Below are 19,674 nucleotides of genomic sequence, written 5' to 3'. Positions count from 1 at the left end.
ATTCCTGCCCAGACATTGCCTCTCTTAATTCCTCACACACTCGTTGGGCCATTTAACCAGGGACAGGTATGCCCAAATGCACTTCCTCCTGTTGGTCATGCTATCTTTTCCCCTTGATATTTAACATATACAGGATTCAGACAAGCACTAACTTTATTGCTGCCAGACTCACTGTTGAATTAATATGCATTCCTTACAAACCTATTTCAGCTAGCCTTGTTGTTTGCTTTCTGGGTTTTTTCATTCCTGACTCTGTCCACACAATTTCCAATATCAATTTTTATTTACACCTGTATTTCTTGATTCAAGGAGGGAGAGGTTTTAATTCACTATAAATCATATTTCCCATTTAACTTGTAGCCTCCTAGTTGTTGTTTTTCCCCCATCATCCCCAGTTCCTGATGAATATACCCTTTTTATTTGAAAAGGGGTGGGGGAATACTTTAATTTCTAAATGGGGCAAGTACAATTACTACCAAAAAATTAGCTGCCTTTGCATTGAGCACTGAGGAGAAACAACATGAAGAAACAAAGTCTATCAGACCTGCTATCTTGAATTTGATCTAGTTCAGAACCAGTAAGGTTTATTATATAAGCCTGTCTGGATCAATGCCTGAATCCATCCCATAACCCTCTGTGTGTTTTAGTTTACGAAAGACTTCACCATGATAATAATTTGCTGTACACATCTCTTGTGAAGTGTTTGGCATCAATTCTCTACTTTTGTATTAATGTTCACAAGGCCTCTGCAAGAAAACTAAAACCAACCCCACCAAGACCACGTAGCCTCCATGAAAGAATACTGGAAGAAATCAAGTCTGAAAGAAAACTGAGACCCGTCTCTCCTGATGAGATCAGGCGCAGCAGGCTAGGTATTTTGATTTTGATTATATTAGTCCTGGGTGGTACTCTGCTGATGAAATTATTGCATATTGCTAATGGCTTGTATCCAACTGGTGTCATTCCGCTTACTGAAGGCTCATTGATGAAGCAGAGCCTTCTATCACGAGAACAGGGAATGAGACATTCTCCAGTGATTCCCCACATACCTGCACACTTTTGTGTTGATTTGGGGGTGTGGGGAATAAGGGGCTAAAGAGGGAAGGAAATTGCTAAACAAAACCCACCTGTTGATTTTGATAGGAGGTGATTGTACCTAAGTGCTTGATTCTTGCAGGAGTGAAAAAACCAGTATGTTCACTGAGCTCTCTTCATAAGAATAGTCATTAAAGTGAAATGGAATGTCTGCAAGCTCAGGAGCTCTGATTGCTTATTAAAAGGCACATGGGCTCTGTATTTATTGAAGTAATAATAATGATCAGTGATTTAGACCAGCTATTTCAATTTTCAGTTATTTCATTTTTCTTATGTTGGTCTAGGAAAATAATAATTGCCACAGTGATCTTTGCTGGACACATGGAGTAGTTTTCCACTAATTTATTGACAAGTAGCAGTGGTTGCTTTCCTTTTGTACAAAGCAACATGTCACTTATTCTTTTGGTGAATGGGATGTGTGTTTTTAACTTCTCTTCCAATTTCTGCACAGTAGTCCTACAAGATTCCATTTAAATGCAATAGTGTGATATCTAGTCCACATGTAACAGCTTGGAGAAGAGTGATACCCATACCACTTTCTACATTAATAAAAATCAAGGTAGATATATGCTGCAGCATTGGACACAAGAACACACATCCTCTCAAAAACTAAATAAAAACAAGTCAATGAAATTATAGGGCATTGATGCATCTGGAAAGAGATATTTGTTGTCTGACACTTAAAAATAAATAAATGCTGAAACTCTCACATATTAAAACTTTTATTTAAAAGTCATAAAACAGCACCACCATGAGAGGACTTGTGTATCTACTATTAATGTCACAGGCAATAAAGAAGGAAATGCCTATAAATGGGGAGGGAACCATCTTCGTCCCCATCAGGGCACTAGGCTCCACCTATACCAGCACAGTGTTTCTTTAATTTTTGTTGTTTTCACTGCTGCTACCAGAAGGCAGAAAAATTTGCTTAGGGAGGATGGATCTTTTCTTCCAAAGTGGAGTTTAGCAACCCCTAAATTATAGTGTCAGAATATTCAGTGTGAATACTATTGCTGTTCAAGTTATCTATTTACACATCCAGCTTTACAGTATATAATTATGCACCAGCAGTGCATACTCTGATTATCAGCAGTTGCCTATTTTCAGTTTTCATGAGAGCATAGTCAAGTGGTTAAAAGCATGAGTTGTAAACCAATTTTAGTTCAAATTTTAGCATATTGGGCAGCTTTAGGCGGACCACCATTTTTCAAACTTAATTCCGCGTCTGTAATTTGTGGATAATACAGGCCTACATTCCATGGTTGTTGTAAGGATTACTGAGTGAAGTATGTGAAGCACTTTAAGCATTTAGAGAAAACACTATAATCACCAATAACTGCTCTTTTTACAGCCAAGATGACCTTATTCTCATCAAAAAAAATGACAGATATCTTTGAAGAATAGTTATTTTGTGCATTTGGCAATTTACAGTTGGGAGTAGAGTCAGGGATTTTATGCCAGTACTGAGATTAATTGACCAAACTATTTTGAGTACCTCTGCAATTGCATGTGCCTACCTCCTTGAAATGTAGTGCCATAATGTTTGCTACCCTCCCCCACCCTCCTTATGTATTTATGCATGTATTTCTATTACAGAATAACTTTTTCAGCAGCATCTTTGTGACAGGATTCTTTTTTTTTTTTTACTTTACCAGTGATCCTAAGTACATTCATAGCCATTTCTAACATGACAAATTCCCTATACCAAAATAATTTTGAAATATAAAATAGAATTTACAAAATCAAAGCTGAAAAATTGCAGATCTGTTTTTCCGTGTGTATATGCCACAGAAACCTGCTAGCAGTCAGAACTTCCTTGCAATTAAACATGTGAAGCAACAAAAATGTGTATTTTTTGTATGCAACAGTGTACACAAAGATTTATATGCAATTTTCTACACTCATTTAAGTAATTTGTCATGTGTCAAGTGGCCCTTACTGAAATCGATGTGACTTCAGGCCAAATTAGAAGGTATTAATCCTGCATGCAGGCTTCAGGAAAGCCTTTACTTATGGCTATGTAATGTGAAGGCAGTGTAATGTTTAAAAGATTATCACCACATGTGCAGCCCAGTTAGGCAGAGTATCTGTACACCAGCATCATCCCTGATGAGAATGTGCAACAATGATAGGTATATTATAGACGCGCATATTGGGGGCTGCAAATGCAGTAAAGATCTTTTAAATATCATACTCACTGTGCTCTGCATGTGGAGTTAATATTAGCTAAACTGGCCCTTCCAGGGAAATACATGCTTAGGATCCAGGTGTTAATGTATTTCCAACCTCCCATGATGCTGTTGCAGTGTTTACACTTACACCTTTACTGCTGTAAAGAAAAAGTGTCTGACTCATTTCAGATTTAGATTGGCCTGTATAATACAATTTGAAATGTCTCTCATTTAAACTAACCTTCTGTTTTCTTTGTGTTCCCTTAAAAACAGATTGTTTTTCTTTTGTCATTTTGATTTCTTTTCTTTTCTTTTTCCAGCAATCCGGCCTCTTAGCATGTCTTACAGTTTTGACTTGTCAGGTAAAAAGTGCTACAGCACCTGACGTGGTTATTGTGATAACTGTAAATCGTGTTCCATTCCATTTCTTTGTTTAATGTAAGAAAAACATCTGAAGGATGTTTTTCCAAATCCTAGTCTGCAGATTTTAAGATTAATTTAAATATCATCTGAGATACACACTAAAATCATTAGCATTTGTGTAAACATTTATTTTAAAAAATACTGTAGTTATAGAAGAGTGCAGAGCTAGTATAATATATTTGAGTAAATACCCATTACTCTGACTGGGCACCCAAAGGGAAAGAGTAACTCCTCTATGAAGAAAGGTTGCGGCATTTGGGACTTTTAGTTTAGAGAAAAAGTGAGTAAGTGGTGACATGATAGACAAGTATAAAATTATGCATGGCATGGAATAAGTTTTTCTGCCTCTCTAATAACACTAGTACATGTGGACATTCCATGAAGCTGAATCTTGAAAGATTCAGGAGAGGTAAAAGAAAGTACTTTTTCATGCAGCACAAAGTTATATGGAACTCGCACCCATGGCAGGCAGTGATGGCCACTAACTTAGACAGCTTTAAAATAGGATTAGATACAGTCACAGAGGAAAGGGCTATCAAATGATGGCTCTTATCTGCCTCCACAGTTGGAGGCAATAATGCTTCTGGATACCAGTTGCTGGAAAAACAGGGTGGGAGAATCATCTTGTGCTCAAATCCTTCTTGTGGATTTACCACAAGCATCTGGTTGGCCACTGTGATAATGGGATGCTGGACTATATGGGCCATTGGTCTGATCTAGTAGACTCTTCTTGGGTTCTTATAAATTTATTCACAAACCGTTTATAGAAGATTGGTTTCGTTGGTTCACTGTACCAGTGCAATGCTCCACAACAGTGTTGGTCCAGAACTCCCTTCATACATGAGCCAATGACAGGCATGATCTTCTAACCACGATTAGCAGTGGCCTCTAGGCTCATGCAATTTTCCTCCACTTCCACATGTGAATTTTCCTTCCCTTTTATTTTCATATGGCAAGATCAGAGCTAGGTTTGACGGAGTCCAGGACCCCCTCCTAGGACCTCCCATATCACCCTGGTCTTTGCATCAAGTAAGCTTAACAAGTAGCTTTGTCACTTCTTAACATGTTTTCTCAATGTGGCAGGTACACTGCAAAGTGAAGCACTTTCTGAGGGTATTGCCACCTGCCATTTTCATTTCCCAGAATACCTCTTGGCATCAGGTTCCAGAAGCATTCTGAGGAAAAGCAGATGGTGGGTGGATGCAGCCTTGGCAGCCACTTTGCAGCATGGACACCACTTTGGTAAAAAAAATAAAAAATTAACAAAGACAGTGAAAAGTTATTTCAGAGTCTAGCATTAGCCCTGAATGGCCTTCCTGGGGCCTATGAGTCCCAGCATTTACCTGACCATTGCAGGTGCTCACAGTGGGCCTGAACCATGATGTAGTGTAATAGCACATGTGTACTAGTATTTCATCTAACCATGGTAAGCACCAAATAAGAGTTTGCAACTATCATTAAAAGTAGCTTTCAGAACTCTGGGGAGAGCTAAGCAGGGCTAGCAAAGATTCTCGTGCAGGCATAACATTAGCCATGGCTAGTTCTGAAAATCAAAGAGAGAGAGAATTCACATGGAATAGGGGAGGAGGAAGGGTGATAAAACGAGAACTTACTATTCTTTCTTGAACTCATAACCTTATGAGGTTGTTTCAATAGATACAGTGGTACCTCAGGTTACAAACACATCGGGTTACAGACTCCACTAACCCGGAAGTAGTACCTCAGGATGAGAACAGAAATTGTGCACTGGCGGCGCAGCAGCAGGAGGCCCCATTAGCTAAAGTGGTACCACAGGTTAAGAACAGACCTCCAGAATGAATTAAGTTCGTAACCAGAGGTACCACTGTACTCTCTTTTTTCTATTACTAAAATTATATGTGCTACATTAAACAGGGTGACATCCAGTGATATCTGCCTGCTTGCGCAACAATGCTTTGTGTTTCTCTTCTCCCCATTTCAGCCCCCCTGCATGCCCCCAAAATCTGCTCCAGAGGGGCTGCTGTGGGGAGGAAAGGGAGGTGAAATCCTGTTGCACAAATGGACACCCACTTGTAATATGTTGGATCTGACCCATAACCTTTCACACTAATACATTAATATGCTGTAGATTTACTATTTAACATGTTACAGATTTTAACCATGCTTTGGATTTGAATATTATCTAAAGAGCTTTTGCTTTTCTGTTTCTGTTTAAAAAGTTTTATACAGGCAGGCATGTGCATCACACAGAAATGTGATGTTGGTACTTTATCGTCTGAATTCTGAACCTTCCTCTGAGTTGTGCTTTTGGGGAGCAAATTGAGGAGTTTGTGGATAGAAGCGGGCTAGCACATGATCAGCACAAGCTTCAGTTATGATGATTTTGGATTAAGGAAGAATAGGCTGTATTCAGGAGTTTTCTTTAACTGTGTTGCTGTATGTGTGTGTTTTATTCAATTGTTTAAAAATGGATATTTCCATTTGCTTCCATGTTAATTGGTGCTTTCATCATCATCAACTTCCCTGCTTGTTTTGTCTGATGATTTGATGTTTACAAATAGGGAATCCCTCAAAAAGGAGAGCAGTAGTCTTATTTGTATTATTTTTTACAATGTTTGTCCAAATAGTTTTAAGTATAGTTTTTGTTTTTGAATTAGGCTCTGTTATTTTCATCACTATCATTATTAATCGCTTATGCCGGTGATTTTCAACCTGTGTGCCATGGCAACCTGGGGTGCCTTGAGTGATAATCAGGGGTGCCATGGGCAACACTGGTCTCTGTTCTTCTTTCCCTCCCTCCTACCTCCGATGCCCTCTCATGTTTCTGCCTCCCAAAGGCTTGCACAGCTGTTTGTTGCAGCAGCCCTGGCTACAATCTCTCCAGGCAAATGGTGCCTCTGGGGCTGGCCAGGGGTGCTTCTCAGGCCCCTGTGGGGCAGTGAGAGGAGGCATCTCTCTTTGGGGCAGGAGGAGCAGCTCAGAGACCAGTGATGGTAGCTGCAGCTGCCCAGAGGACTCCCAAGGAGACGGGAGAAGAGAGGAGGCTGATGAACACTCCACAAGGGGGGTGTTCCAAAAGTCGTGAGTGGCTGCCAGCTTTGCAGGCAAGGGTGGCATAACTGCGCTCCTGAGCCACTTAGGGGTGCCACAGAAAGAATGTAGTTGGTCAAGGAGCCATGGACCCAAAAAGGTTGCACACCTCTGGTTTATGCAGTACCATTGCTATACGTGACACCTTAGAGTTTCATTTGTAAAGAACAGCCAAGTCTCTACCTACAAGGAGCTTACTGTCTTAAAACTGAGAGTAGGGGGCAAGAAAGGAAGGGAAGGAAATAAAGTGCAGAAGATTGGTAGAACTGGAGGAAGGGTTGTAACAGGAAACAAGGGCTTAAAGTCAGAGTGGACATGTGGATGAAGAAGCATTTTGAGATGGTCTGAGCAGCAGTAGAGGTCAGTGTTTTGAGTAAAGAGGACTGAGTAAATAAGGAGGCTGTAAGTAATGGAAGGTCTCATCTCTATCAAGAGCTGAAAAGAGTTGCAGCTGCTCTTCATAATCCTGTTGTTGAAGGTGACACCAAAGTGTGTCAACTATCAGATAGACTCTTGGGAAGATCAAGGGCATGAAGATTAGTCTGCACATGCAGATGGAACAAGGACCATTGGTTTAAAAAGGCCCCTGTTTTATTTATACTTCCAACAGGTTGCCACAGAACCACAACTCTACATTAGTCCTTCAACACTGGACAAGCCACTAGCCAAAAACATATTTGGCTGTATAATTTTCACAGCCTGGTTATACTTAGATTTTTATTATGAAATCTCCCTTGTATAAATCGGAATGTTTTTTGGGGAGAGGCACTAAGGAGAGGGAGTCAAATCTCATGGCCCATCAAACATTCCAGTAGAAGCCTGTTCCATGAGGCTTCCTTTGTCACCAGAAAGGGAAGGAGGTGCATGCTAGCCACCTTTTATTGAATTTGTGTGGTCTCCCACCCTGTAACCACTACAGTTCCCTCAGGTTTCTGACATTTACCCTCCAGGGGGGTGTTGCTTTAAGCCTTTGCTATCATACTTGGTTTCCCCCAGAAGACCTGTTCCATCTCTTGGTGTGTGCCAATGTGTGTTAGAGGAACATAGGGACTGCCTACAGAGCCTCTGACTTTAATCATAATAACTTTAATCATAATATGTTACCACATTGGTCATGCTTGCTGTTCACATTTTCCTCGCCTCTTAAATTTATACATTCCTTCTAATTGATACTTCTAGTCAGTTTTAGCAGCTGGCTAGACAGAAGTGTTGGGAGAGGAAGGTTTTTTGTTTGTTTCTGTTTTTAGCTTAAAAGTGCTGCTTTCTTATTTTAAAGATGTGTTTCAGTGGTTTTATGTAAAAGAGGGTGACAGGGAGTGTATTTCATGTTATATGCAATTTTATTTATGTATGTGAAGTGCTGCCCATTTTATTTTGGTTTGAATTCAGGTTCTAACTAGAAGATAGAAGAGCTGAGGCACAAGAAAGGGAGAGATGGATTGTTCCCCTAACCCAGCTATTCTTGGATTATCCACTCCCCCAAAATGTAACTGGAAATCCACTTCCATAGAGCTTGTAAATTAAATACTTTTTAAGTCTGAAGCAGTTGCTCAATTGATCTTGAAATGGTTCAAATAAATTACTTGATGTTTCGACCAGCTGTGCAAAGAGGATTCAGTAATTAATAATTTAACAAAGATCCCACCAGGGAACTATTTTCAGAGGAAATGATAACTCTTATTCTCTGAACCCACTGTATACTAACAGGGAAATTACAGAGGAAGCTGTTTATGGAAATTAAGAAGATTAGGAACAGATTCTTTAATATCAGTGCACAATTCCTGGTATTCAGCTACTTAATTGAATCAGGAATTTTATCTTTAAATGAAAAGGCCTGAACTAGGATTTCTCCTAAGAAAGTGGATTTGATCAAAGACATAATGTTAACTAAGAAATAGATGGTCCTCCCTACTTCTGCCCTGTTCACCATTTAGTGCAGTTTATTGAAAGAGGAGACTTCTAATTTCCTTGATAATCAATTACTTGGTCATCAAGGAGAATGACAAAAGAACCAGGACAAAGGTTTTCATGACTAGGATTGTGAACATAGTTATGCCTAGGGAGACCTGTCAAACTTCATTTCCACAGATTAATTTGTGTGTTTTTTATTTTGCTTTTTATTAGTTTTCTTACTTGATGAACAAACACAGACAATAAAATAACCAAAATAATAAAATGACAACATGAAACAAAAAAGGGGAAAATGAAAAAAACATACAAAAAGCATACATACAACCATAAATCTTAAGTTCTTATATACGGATTTATGTCACCCTGTTCTTTAATCCCAATTCCTTTTCTTCTCTAATAGGCTTCCGTCCTCCACAGATTAATTTGGTAAGGTGTAGAGGCTCTGGGCTACAACTATCCATAACATTTTCCTTTTCAAGAAGAAGGAATTCCAGCAGGTTTAGCTATACATAACAATTCCTTTTGTGCCACATTTCTAGGCACAGGTCAGCACTTTAAAGCTCTGTGTCCAAACCTGCATTTTACCACTGAATTGGGGCAAACAACAATAGGTTTTCTGCACACAGAGCGCTTTAAAGTGCGGAGCTGTGCCTGGAAGAGGAAGTCTGGATAATCCCTAAGTCACCTTGGGATTGTGAAATCAGCATCAATTCTAAGACTTATTTTTATTTTTCTATCATCTCCAGATTGTATCCATATCTAGGCAAACAGCATATTAAAAATCCTAACCATCTGTTCTAATTGTCTTTTCCAATGAAAACTGCTCTTGAACACAAACAGCATATGGGTACATGATTGCTCATGTTCATATATACCGGTAATTTATGTTCTCTTTGATTCATTTGGTAAGCACAGTAATCTGTACCTAGAAAGAAAAGGTGAATTCCATTTTGGTTTTGTATTATCTTGTTTTACACCTTAGTAGTAGACACTGATACCAAAATGTCATAGCATTAAGGCTCTTATGCATACCTATCTAGGAATAAGCCCCAGTGAAAACAAATGGACTTACTTCTGAGTAGACATGTATAGGATTGCACTATAAAAAGATCCAACTCAGCCGTTTTCCAAAAAGGATTGCAGCCTGCAATATTTGATAGCTATTTTTCCATCTTGGCAAGATGAAAAATGTATATTTTGCAGCCAGGCTGCCGTTTGTCTTTGAATTGCTGACTAACAGCAGAGGTAACTGCTATTGCTTCCCATTTGTCTGACTAAATTAATCTGTATTGAATTAATTATCATTTCAGAGTTTATACTGACAAAAAAAAACAGCCTCTAAAAGCCCTGTATTTACAGTAATTTTGTGGTGTGTGAGAGATCTAATAGCTAGCTATATTTTTTGCTGTAAATTTAAGTTAGTTGCCCTTTACCGTTTGTTTGAATTATTTTCAGTCTGAATATTGGTTATAAGCAGTTGCTTCCAATATTTTATTCTATTTTTTTACTGGTCTGAAGACATTGTGGCCTTGATTCTCTTGAGATTGACAGTAAGAGCTGTTCGACAGTGGAATTTGCTGCCAAGGAGTGTGGTGGAGTCTCCTTCTTTGGAGGTCTTTAAGCAGAGGCTTGACAACCATATGTCAGGAGTGCTCTGATGGTGTTTCCTGCTTGGCAGGGGGTTAGACTCGATGGCCCTTGTGGTGTCTTCCAACTCTATGATTCTATGATTCCATGAGATAACTAAAAGCTGGGAAACGGTACGGATATATATCATATGACAGAGGGATACCAGTGTCTGTTGCAGCAAAAACAATAGAGTGTTTTGTAGCACCTTAAATACCTAACAAATTCATTTTGATGTTTGTTTGATGCTCTTTGTCGGAAGCTCTCTGGGCAGTTCACAGCATTAAAATACAAAATAAAAACACATAATAAAAACAAGAACAAAAACAAAACAAACCCATAACAATCCCCCATAAACTTCCATAGACTAGTCCTCTTCATCAAATGTTACCTGCAATTGTGTCTGTATGTTTATCTATACACACACACACACACACACACACACACACACATGCGCACACATACGGTACATACGCACGTTTGGCAAGGAAGAGAAATGTAAAGAGTGAAGTCGAAGGAAAGCAAAGGATGGTGGAAATAGCATAACTATCACAGTCTGCACTTCACTGTTTAGAATCCTTCTCCCTTAGCTCCCTTCGTACATCTGTTGGCTGTTGTCCACAAAAATGTGTTAGGTGCCACAAGACTCCTGGTTTTTTAAAATCTATATCTTAAGTGGTAATAGAATTATTTAAAGGTAAAAAACAAATGTTTTCCCCCAACTACATATCAGTTGGAAAATACTTACAAGTGTGACCAAATAATAGTCTGGTAAAATGCATTTCAAGCTATCCTTGAGCTTTATTCTTTTCTTTTTGTTATATTTTCTGTTTGTGTGTATGTTTCCTTGTGAATTTGCTTTGGGTTCTGCAAGGTGTAAGTAGCTGGCTGCTGATATGCTAAAACTATTTTTAGCAATATTGGATGGATGATTTGTTTATCCACGGTTTCACAAAATCAAAGTAGATTTGCCTCTAAAAATAGAAGCATGGATTTATATAATTCGAATAGATTATTTACAACACCCATCCAATCAGGGCCTGGGATATTCCGTAAACAGAAATCATGAACCTGACTCCCTCCCAAGCCTTCCTTGGTGCCCATGTGCACCAGGTTGGAGACCTTCAGTTTTTTAGTTTGTAATTGCAGAGCAGTTCCTGGAGCTGGAAGTCTTTTGATTTTAAAGGATTCTTGGGCAGGGGGCAGAAGTATCAGGGGTGGCTTCCCCACCTAGTAGCCAATCTTGTTTGCTTCCTTGTTGCCCTCCGGCCATGTGGAGCTGACAGTAGGCACTTGCTTCACCCTATGAAGGGACCGTGTGTTGTGTATGATTCAGAATATGCATTTGGGCAGAGAGTGAAAAATAGGTCATAGAATCATAGAATTGGACAGGACCATGAGGGTCATATAATCGAACCCCCTGCACAGGAACCTTTTGCCCAACATTGGGCTGGAACCCACAACCCTGGAATGAAGAGTCTCAGGCTCTACTGCCATAGGTACCTTTCAGCACAACGGGGGGGGGGGGAGGCGGGACTGCTTTGTAGTCTAGTAGAAGTACAGGAGGGTTCACATGGGCAAAAGTGCTCCCCAAGTTTTAACATTTTATTGGTTTTATTGAACTTTGAGCAAAGGGTTATCTGCTAGAAACACAAATAAGTTTATAATTTGAATGAGATCAGGTTTTTGAAAGTACATTTGTGAAAGTCACATGCTTCCCTTCCTCCTCAGATCCACTAATGCTTTTCTGTCGCATCACATCCACATTGCACTCCAGTGTCTGTAACTTTATAGAAAAAAGAGATAAATTTCACAGTTGTGAAACTTCGGTATTAATTGCGCTGTGAGAAACAAGTATAAGTTGAGTATACTTTTCTACTGTGCCACCACAATAATTTTTCTCTTTCTCCCCCTAGATGTATCAACACCAGAGGCCTCCAAAAATCTTTCAGAAAGCTGTCAGAATGGCAGCTTTTCATCAGAAGCAAAGGTGAATGGCATTGGTGCTACTAAGTTGACAGTACAACGGAAAAGACTTTTGAAAGCTCCCACTTTGGCTGAACTGGATAGCTCAGATTCAGAGGTAAGATGCTGGTTGGTCTGAACCTCTTTTCAGGATTTACATTTTGGTTGATTAATTTCTATTTCGTCAGAATTTTTTGTTCAAGGTATTATATATTTGTTTTTTGAATAATTCTAAATCTTACCTTAAGCCAGAAAAGGTTTGCAGAGCAATTAGAGATCAATACAAGCAAGTTCCTGCCCCCAGGCTTAAAATCTAAAAAGACATGACACAAAAAGGAAAAGGACTAAGGGAGAAGGAAATAAGAAAACTTAGGTTTAAGTTACAAGTTACTCTAATAATCATTGGGGGGTGGGGAAGTAGAAGAAGTTCAAGAAGAGACAGAGCCAAAGTTATATGGTCTCTCAGTTCTGCCAATGAACTGGTCTATATCCCTTCTCTTCCCTTCTGCCTTGTGGAATGGCCCCTGTCAGATGATGATGATATGGAGGTGTCTGGCTTCTCAGCAAAGCTGGTGGCCCTGCATCCCTTGAAGGTTGGTGGCTCAGGAACTAGAGTGGAGATGAGAGAGACTTTGGGCTGTGCAAGATCTTTCAATAAGTTGCGTGTGATTCCTGTGCCCAGCACTGCACATTCTTTAAACTCCTGAGTGAAGAGGAGGCACTGCAATATTTGCCTGTCCATGTTTGGTGTCTTTGGGAGTGCTGGCATGGTTTTGTCTGATTGTTCTAGTCCCAGGGAACTTTATGGCCCTTCCAAATTCTGGAAGCTCAGGCTGAATAACAGCACATAGCATTTCTTGTAGAATAACAGTTTCTATCTGTCACAAGTCTATCAGAGTTCAACCTTCTTTTTGCTCTTGTCTGTATTCAGTGATACCTTACAGTTGGGTTATAATGCTGTATCCCCTCCCCTAAATAAAACAAGTAATGAATCAGTCTTGACAAAATGTGAGGTTTTCCACATTTCTTTTTAAGATTAACAACCCAGTTCTAAAATTTAGTGAACAAAACCTAAGTAGGTTTCCGTGAACCTTTGCTAGGACTCAAGGTCAAAGCAATACTTGAACAGGTGACTTAAAGGATGTTCTGTGGGGATTCAGTTTGTTTGGCTAACAAGGCAATTGCAAGGAGACACGCCATCAAGCAGGTAAACTTCCATGCACCAGTAAGCCAGGTAGCATTCCTGATGCCTATAAAAATTTCCAGGTCAGGCATGCTTGTAACAGAAGCATTCACCTCTTTCTCACCCCACCCTCAGCTACTGAGGAGTTGGAACAGACAAACTTACAATACCAGAATATTTTTATTACAAAATGCATTGTGATAAAATCATCAAGGTTTTAATATTGTTTATATATAATGCTAACAAGAAATGTCTCAGTTAAAGTTAACTCTTATTTAACTTAAACAGAAACTGAATTAATTACAGCTCTCTCCTCTAAAGTCCTGACATAGAAGTCTTGATTACAGATGGATAGATAGTTCAAATTTGGTTTATGCCAATTTCACATTTATTTATTTTTAAAAGTCTGTTTCAGCCCATAGAGACAATCATGTCATCCCCACCCCCTGCCATATAATTTTCTTCAGAGTGACGACACCTAATCACAAACTATTGTTCCAGGGGCCTTTGCAGCTCAATTTTTAATCCTTTCAACAGGAGCTGTACTTTGTAGCTGCTCAGAATGCCTTGTACCATTTTTTAAAAAGTTAAAAATGAAGCTCTTGAACCACCTTGTAGTATTTGTTGTGGATCTGGATTCCAAAGAGAACCATGTTATGACCTGCACAGAAATCTTTATTTGTGTATCAAGTGAGTTTGCTTTGGAATATGGACTTGCAAATTTCCACCATGCCATGTCATGATTTGGTGATAAAGTACTTAAACAATAGCAGCAATCAGTGAAAGGGGCTTGAGTGTAATTTCTGGGCTATAGCTTATTTAACTTGAAATTCCATTTTTGAAAGAAGATGCCATAAAAGAAAAATGTAAAGTTCCTGTTACTGGCCGGGGACAGTGATTTAGTCAATGCTTATAGCCAGGAGCATACAACTTGGATTGTATATCATGTAAATAAGACCTTAGGTTGAATTTCATGTTATAATAAATTGAAAGTAAATTACCAATACAATTTAAAGAAATAGGAAAAATGCTATATTGAGTAGAAATACCAGCTAAGTAATCATGTTATACTTTATAAGTATGTAAGCCGCAAACTCTATTCTAAATTCAAATGAATAAAAGTAATATTTGTTGAGTATATACATAAGAAAATTTATGGAAACAGAGCAAAGAGGTATATGAGCAAAGGTGTTGGGGGTGGACAACCACAAGATTTTGTAATCTGTTGTCTTCTAGCAATATTTTTATTAATGTGATCCAATGACTATATATACTAGTGTTTTTCAGTACCTTGTGTTGATAAAAACTCTGATCATGGCATATGAAAAGTTTGCTAATAACTAGAAAGTAGAAATGCTAAAGCATAACTAATTTTATAATGAATGATTTTAGAGTGTTGTTTGTGCTGTACTTTTGTACTGTTTTATTGTTGTTAGCAGCCCTGAGTCCGGCTTTGGCTGGGGAGGGCGGGATATAAATAAAATTTATTATTATTATTAATTGGAACTTGTTAAATAAAGTATTGTAGATGTTGTCTGCTTTTTAAAGTGGAAGCAATTATCAACAAGAACATCTAAATGACCTATTTTCTTTCTTCTAGGAGGAGTATGTACAGAAATCACCCAGCAGCAGTAGTATTTCTCCCTCCCAAATGGAAGATACATTTCCAGAGACCATATCTGGGAAAAAGGGTAAGAATCCAACCTTTGAAAAAGTGTGCAGTACAGTAGGAACATCTAGGAGCAGATGACTCCAGCAAGGGACACCCAATTCACTAAGTTAAAGGAAACTTACACATCAACATGGGTCTATCTTGGACATATCTCATAAGGAGAGCAGGAAACCGGTTGTGGAAAATTCTTTTAAGTTGAATTAATTTGGTAATGATTTGTAATAATTTGTAAAATAAATAACAATAATTGGCAAAAAAAGGAAAGTCCTGGTGTCCAGGGAGTCTGATCTGGAACAGACTAAAGGAAAATACAGGTGTGATACTTCAGGATCTATTAGGTCAACTAACCTCCTGAATCATTAGGTCAACTAACCTCCTGAATTGTTGGGGAAATAGTTTAGCCTCACTCTGGGTTGATTTCACACAAAGGTATGTGGTTTATAAAGAAACCTTAGCTCATATTTTTGTTATCTTCCCGTGAAGGTGTTAAAATAAATATAGAAGAATTTTATTAGATTTTGGCTTGGAAGCTGACTTGGAATCGTTTTTATAAATTTACCACCATAATAAATACACTGAAAATTGTGTTCAACACTTGATGCAGTTCCACTTATTAAAGCATCACCACAGTCTGAATAGAACAATAGGATTGGGTTCCTTTGATGTCATTGGTCCTGTTCTTAAAAGAAAATGTCTGATTATTAGCAAAGTAAACTGTTACTTAGAACTAATTGATGCTGATTGAATTTATAGTGCCTCCAAAATTCTTGCCAATATCATCCACACCACAGCCAGAGAGGAGACAGCCACCTCAGAGGCGACATTCCATTGAAAAGGAAACACCAACCAATGTTCGACAGTTCCTGCCACCTACAAAGCAGAGCTCCAGATCACTTGTAAGTAGCGTGGTAGATAATTTTCGACACTGGTTGATGGGTAAAGACACAACAGCTCCACAACAATGAGAGGATAATGAAATGCTGTGTTGAAACCCAGATGTAATACTACCTTGAACTGTGTGAGAATTTGAATCAGCACTTGAGCTTCATCCACTGTAAACTGATTGGAAACTCCAGGAGAAAACTCGGAACTTTCTGATTCAAGTTTTGAATATTGTGCTTAAGCGTTGATGACATTTTTATTTAAATACGCTGACAAAATTATTATGTTTCTAAATAACAAGAAGGTTGATACTTCCCCCCCCACACACATGTTAGTTTGATTTAAAAAGCCCAGAGCAGATGTGATTGCATGGCAATATAAGAATCCATTGAGGACAATTTTTTAATTTTTTCTTGAAAACAAAGTTCAGCAGATTAGCCAATTGGCTTTAATTGAAAGCAGTTTTCCGACAGCATGTAAGTGTCATGGGGGAACAAAATGCCTGCTTTGGGGCTGGCACTGTGCCTTAAATAACTTGGATTTCATATGAGAGTTCCAAGTTCACTTTTTAGTCTCTTGTCCCTTGCCAGAAGGGCCCAAGAGTGTCCCTTAGAACTGAGGAAGACTGAAAGAAGTTTTTGAGAGAGCAAGGGGCACTTGCAAGCTCTTCAAGTCAATTTATTTGCATTGCTTAACTTGAAGAGAGCCCTTCTTATTCCTCCTTGGCTCAAGAGGCCATGATTTGGATGCCAACTCTTCAAGGTGCTGAGGTTAACTTGTATTAAATAATATACTTCACTAATGTAGAGGGCACAGTCTATTCCCCAAGAAGAAATCAAACAGTTTGTTGTCATATGATTCTAACTTGAGTACATCTTATGATCCTAGGTAAATGGAATTTCAGTAACCTTAAGCTTATTTGTTAGTGCAGCATGCAGAGTACAACACAAAAAGTATTATTTTTTGAAGAGTTAGCTAAAGAGAGTAATTGTTTTAGACATAAGAGAGAGTTTGTTTGAAGTATGACTGAGGGAAGTAATCAACATACAGAAAATCTGGCTTTTTTATGTGGTACAAAAATGTTTGTTTCCACTGAGGTCTATCACAGCCACATATCTACATGGGGGGGGGAATTGTTTGGGAGTATTTAATTGATTGCCGTTTCTGATTAACATTATTCTGATCCTGTACAAAATGGGGTTTTCTTTTTTATGCTTTTGAAAAACTTCCCAGTTCATCCATCCTTTCGTAAAATAATCTGAAAACTTTATTGATTGTCTTCTTTAGGTATTTTTACTATTCATTTATAGGGACCTCTTATGCTCTCTTTTTTCAATAAAAAGGGACAAAAGAATAAAATTTATTGCCTTTTTACATTACTGTCAGCTGATATTGGGTACTAGCTGGGTTTCACTTTTAGAGCTCTGTCTGTGGAAGAAAGATGTTCTTTGGCAGCTGTGTTTAGTTCTTGAGATCTAAGGTAAGATGGGAGCAAGAACTGTGAATATAATATCTGTTGATAAAATTACAGCAGATGTGAAAAACAAAATTTGGATGGAGAACTTTACATCTACAAATATTTCTGAATAACAATCTAATATTTTATATCTTGTACTATCAAAAGGAGCGCCCCCTATTTCTGTTCTTGTTTGGCCTTATGAGAATGAGAAGGCTTCTTGTAAGTATTCATCATTATTTTTTTATTTTAAAATTTTGTATTCCGCCTTACTTGTAAAACTACCAAAGGCGGCTACAACATATCATTAAAACAACAACATAGCAAAATAAAATGAAAAAGCCAAAGTAGCAGAAACAAACCCCGCCCCACAAAATTATAGATAAAAAGTATAAATCGATAGCAATTGGCCAAATCAAAGAAAACAAAATAAAAATCCAAATTTCAGTTTAGCTTAGAATCTTATTTAGAGTGGCCTTTACCCATTTAAGTTCTTGGCTTGATGGAATTTCTTAAAAGAGAACATTTCACAGTGTGCCACAACTGAAAGCACTCTGTTCTGAGGAAATGTTTGTGTGGTACAGATATTGAAAAGAGTGAATGGAAGTGATACATACAGAGAAGGCAGTTCCTTTAGATTTGCAGATTGTATGTCTCTGGTGCATCTGCATCACAGTGTTTCAACCATTAACTAATCCAGAAAATGTATAGCTTACTTAATCAAACCAAAGAAGAAATTTCAAAGAAATTCCTTGATGGAACTGGATTTGAAGTAGTATGCACAAATCTTATAAGGTTTATTCAGGCCATAGAATAGTTTTCTCCTTGGTTCATTATTTTGCTGAGAGAGAGAGAGAGAGAGAGAGAGAAAAAATTTGAAAGTTCATGTCCATTTAATATGCCTAACGTAACATAAGAATGGCTGCAATAATTTCTGTAGTATCAGAAAGCAGCACATATATTGGCAATGAAATATAGTTCTGTGTTAATACTTGTAGCCTTATGTTCACTTCATACATTTTTGTAAACAAATGTGGCCCAGTCATGCTATTTTAAAAGATGATGTGAGAAAAGAGAGATTATTATGGTGTTTTGTTCGTGTATTTGTATTGTGTAATAGTGCCTCCTAGGGGTGATACCTGACATTTCATAGCCATTTTTTCTATAAAAAACTGTAGAAATTTAAGTAGTTACTTCAAATTATCATTGAAGACTTTCAGTGTCATTAAACACGGTTAGACTTCCTTGCCTAGTTCTAACATATGGCTTTAGGGATGCAATTACTGGACAGGCTCAAAAAATGAAGGAAGTGACATAAGTAAGCTCAAAGTATGCTACCTACTTTAAATTTAATGGCAAACTTCTTCATCCCTTCCCCCAGGATTGATGAAATTTCATGGCTTATCTTCTGCTCCAATGATGGCAGTTGGTCTCCCAAGGTGAAAGAAACCCCATCATTTCCAGTGAACAGAAAGTTGCTTGTTTTTTCAACAGGATTAGAAGGGAACTCGTCCTATTTCACATACTAGCTACGGTTTTGTTAAACTGGCTTGCTAGTATACTAAGGAAATTAATGCTGGAGCTAGAGTTACATAATCAGAAGCACTGGTAAAATTGTTGCTCGTGTTCAGCATTCCCTTTTCTTCTTCCTGTCTGTTGTTCAGGTTCCCAGGATAACAAGTTTATTTCCAAGGATGACGCTCAAAACACTTTTCCCAGCCATACATACAGCCTCTCAGCTTAGCTCCCATCCCTTTGAAGCAGCCTTATTTGGGGTGGCAAGGACTATATATTATCTTTGTGAGAGAGCTTTTAACAACAAGTGGACACTCTCAAAGGTTTGCCTTGCACTGCTCCCTATATACTTTCTTAGCCATCTTTTTCTCCCTTCAAAAAGGGGAGCTATGGCAAGAATTAACAGCCTAGATTGTCACTGGATTCTGATTCAAGTTGATTTCAACATCTGTAGACTTTTCTGTGCATGTGTAGATTCTCTAATCAATTTGCTGGGGAAGAGAAATCACTTATGAAAGGACAGCAAACTAAAAATGCAACATCACAAGATTATTAGGGAAGGAATTGTCATAATCTTAAATCAGTGGAATTTTTAAAAATAAAAATAAAAAGCAGTGGAAAGCCAGTTCAGAAGAATTAAAAAAATATTTTAAAACCACTTATCTGAAACCACAGATGTCCAGTTTTGCCCAAATTTTGATATTTA

At 38.2% G+C, this 19,674-nt stretch overlaps 1 protein-coding gene across 5 annotated transcripts in view; it reads left to right on the top strand.

Annotated features, from left to right (window-relative positions):
• The window catches only part of SPIRE1 (spire type actin nucleation factor 1), a 90,325-nt gene that overhangs the window by 56,173 nt on the left and 14,478 nt on the right, over positions 1–19,674 (top strand). Inside the window, exons 8-14 of one of the 5 annotated variants that reach the window (XM_053396578.1) lie at positions 743–872; positions 3,587–3,628; positions 12,212–12,378; positions 15,044–15,134; positions 15,869–16,011; positions 17,622–17,675; positions 19,118–19,291. In XM_053396578.1, the coding sequence (XP_053252553.1) occupies positions 743–872; positions 3,587–3,628; positions 12,212–12,378; positions 15,044–15,134; positions 15,869–16,011; positions 17,622–17,675; positions 19,118–19,291 (801 nt within the window). The remainder of the gene's footprint in view (positions 1–742; positions 873–3,586; positions 3,629–12,211; positions 12,379–15,043; positions 15,135–15,868; positions 16,012–17,621; positions 17,676–19,117; positions 19,292–19,674) is intronic. The other 4 variants (XM_053396579.1, XM_053396580.1, XM_053396581.1 and 1 more) reach the window with 4 other exon arrangements.

This window comes from Podarcis raffonei, chromosome 7 (genome assembly GCF_027172205.1).
Source record: "Podarcis raffonei isolate rPodRaf1 chromosome 7, rPodRaf1.pri, whole genome shotgun sequence".
Taxonomy (NCBI): domain Eukaryota; kingdom Metazoa; phylum Chordata; class Lepidosauria; order Squamata; family Lacertidae; genus Podarcis; species Podarcis raffonei.
Note: the sequence above shows the minus strand (reverse complement) of the source record. Positions and strands in the feature narration are given on the sequence as shown.